Source organism: Chanos chanos, chromosome 10 (assembly GCF_902362185.1).
Source record: "Chanos chanos chromosome 10, fChaCha1.1, whole genome shotgun sequence".
Lineage (NCBI taxonomy): Eukaryota > Metazoa > Chordata > Actinopteri > Gonorynchiformes > Chanidae > Chanos > Chanos chanos.
This window is the reverse complement of record NC_044504.1, coordinates 25,744,631-25,746,687: the sequence shown is the minus strand read 5'-3', so window position 1 is coordinate 25,746,687 and position 2,057 is coordinate 25,744,631. Positions and strand designations below refer to the sequence as shown.

Below are 2,057 nucleotides of genomic sequence, written 5' to 3'. Positions count from 1 at the left end.
AGGTGATCGAAGCTTAAGGTAACAACACATTTGAGTGTGTGTATCTTTGTGTCTTTTTTCTGTATTCCAGGAAAGGGTGATCCTCTGTTGTCCGTCCCAATTTTTCTGTTTCTACTTTTCAGAGCGCTCTCACAACGTATCACCATTACCTCCAAAAGCAAACCAGACTTTTTAGCGCTTGCTTCTCGGGCCATCCAGAGGAAGCGACTCGTCGCCGCAATAGTTGGCATCGTCATGGTTGTGGCACTTATCATAGCTATTCCGCTGCTGGTCCAGACATCGAAGATCTCTGCACACTACGAAATGATGGGCACCTGTCGCATGATCTGTGATCCATACAATCCCAAGCCGAGCGCCACAGCCTTGGAGGTCATGCAAGATCTAAGCGGCATACCGCCAGCTCCACCACCTTTTGCCCGAGGGACTAAAGGTGAACCGGGGCGTCCGGGTAAACCCGGACCGAGAGGTCCACCGGGTGAACCAGGTCCACCTGGACCTAGGGGACCCCCTGGTGACAGAGGAGACTCGGGAAAACCAGGATTTACCGGGATCATGTCTGGGACAGCGAGGACCGAAACAGGGGAGCTTGGCTCCGCACTGGGGGGTATCAAGATCGCATTTTACGTAGGTTTGAAAAATCCTCACGAGGGCTACGAGGTACTCCGGTTTGACGATGTGGTCACGAACCTGGGAAACCACTACGACCCATCTACCGGGAAGTTCACGTGTCAAGTGTCCGGGATTTATTTTTTCACATACCATGTGCTGATGCGAGGGGGAGACGGCACAAGCATGTGGGCAGATCTTTGTAAGAATGGACAGGTAACACTTTTACGATGCCTTTATATTTAAAACTGATAGTTTGGTTAACTAAATTATGGTAAGAAAAAACATTACGTTGGCCGGCCTAGGTGTGACTGCGACTGTGCGTGCTTGCATCCTTGTGTATAAACAACATAAAGCCTAGCCCTGACTTTTCTTCTTTTTTGGAAAGAAGTTAGGACCCCATCGTGCGTAAAAAATAAGAAAGGCTCTTTCGACCTGACTTTTCCGGCTAAGTCATGAATTTTGTGTAACAAACAATACACGTTAACTGAAATTATGCGTTTGTCCAAGTAAGCACCATATGGTGATTTATTTTCAGCGAAATGACATTGTAATAATCCCAGCATTAATCTACGTGATCTCTGGGCAATCTCTTTAGTTATTTATATATTTTGCATTATTTGCTTTGTGTATCTGGATAAGTTTATTTCAGAGAGTCATCATCGGATGACAGATGCACAACGGAAATATAGCAGTATCTATCTGAATGATACACAGGAGCAAGTGGCACTTCGCAACGTTATTATCTAAGTTATCTGTATCTTGCTTTTCGTTATATAATTAAAAGTGGGGTTTAAAGTGGTTGCCCTAACATTCAAAAGACATGGACCACTCTGTACAGACATAGACAATGTCTGTTTTAACAGTATTAATGTACAGGGGAAAAAACACGCAACTGTGACTCACTTTAGATAACGAGAATTCTAGTGTCTTAGAACGTATTAAAGGAAGCGCATTTAGTGATTATATAAACTATTAGGAAAAATTAAAAATAGTTAATTAGCTCCACTCACTTATTCCAGTCATTAATGCTTTTGAGTTTCACCTCGAGTAGGTCCGAGCCAGTGCTATCGCTCAAGATGCGGACCAGAACTACGACTATGCAAGCAACAGTGTGGTTTTGCACCTGGACTCTGGAGACGAAATATATGTCAAACTGGACGGCGGCAAGGCACACGGAGGCAACAACAACAAATATAGCACCTTCTCGGGTTTCATACTATACCCCGACTGAACAGTCTCTACGAATGAACTGTCACTGTGGTCAACATATTTGGCTCCTCCACAGACGAACTTGCCTTGAGTCTGGCACTCCTATAAGATATCGTGATTCTTGTATAAATGTGGGATAACGGATTATCAGTGTGGGACAATAGCCGCTGTGAGATTTAATTCTTTTGAATGTGTTTATTTTTTCTGTTTGATGGTGTGTTGTGCTCAGAAAAAAAAAT

At 43.9% G+C, this 2,057-nt stretch overlaps 1 protein-coding gene across 1 annotated transcript; it reads left to right on the top strand.

Moving 5' to 3' along the window:
- Nucleotides 1-231: 231 nt before the first annotated feature.
- c1ql2 (complement component 1, q subcomponent-like 2) lies at nt 232-1,840 on the top strand. Its single transcript, XM_030786916.1, has 2 exons — nt 232-822; nt 1,661-1,840. The coding sequence occupies exons 1-2, from the start codon at nt 235-237 to the stop codon at nt 1,838-1,840; spliced, it is 768 nt and encodes a 255-aa protein (XP_030642776.1). The 5' UTR covers nt 232-234.
- Nucleotides 1,841-2,057: the final 217 nt, after the last annotated feature.

What these genes read in the sequence shown, in the direction of transcription:
- c1ql2 (XM_030786916.1), top strand. Translation starts at nt 235, where the DNA reads ATGGTTGTGGCACTTATCATAGCTATTCCGCTGCTGGTCCAGACATCG. An exon ending in ATCTTTGTAAGAATGGACAG is followed by an intron (nt 823 to 1,660) that starts GTAACACTTTTA and finishes CACCTCGAGTAG; the next exon opens with GTCCGAGCCAGTGCTATCGC.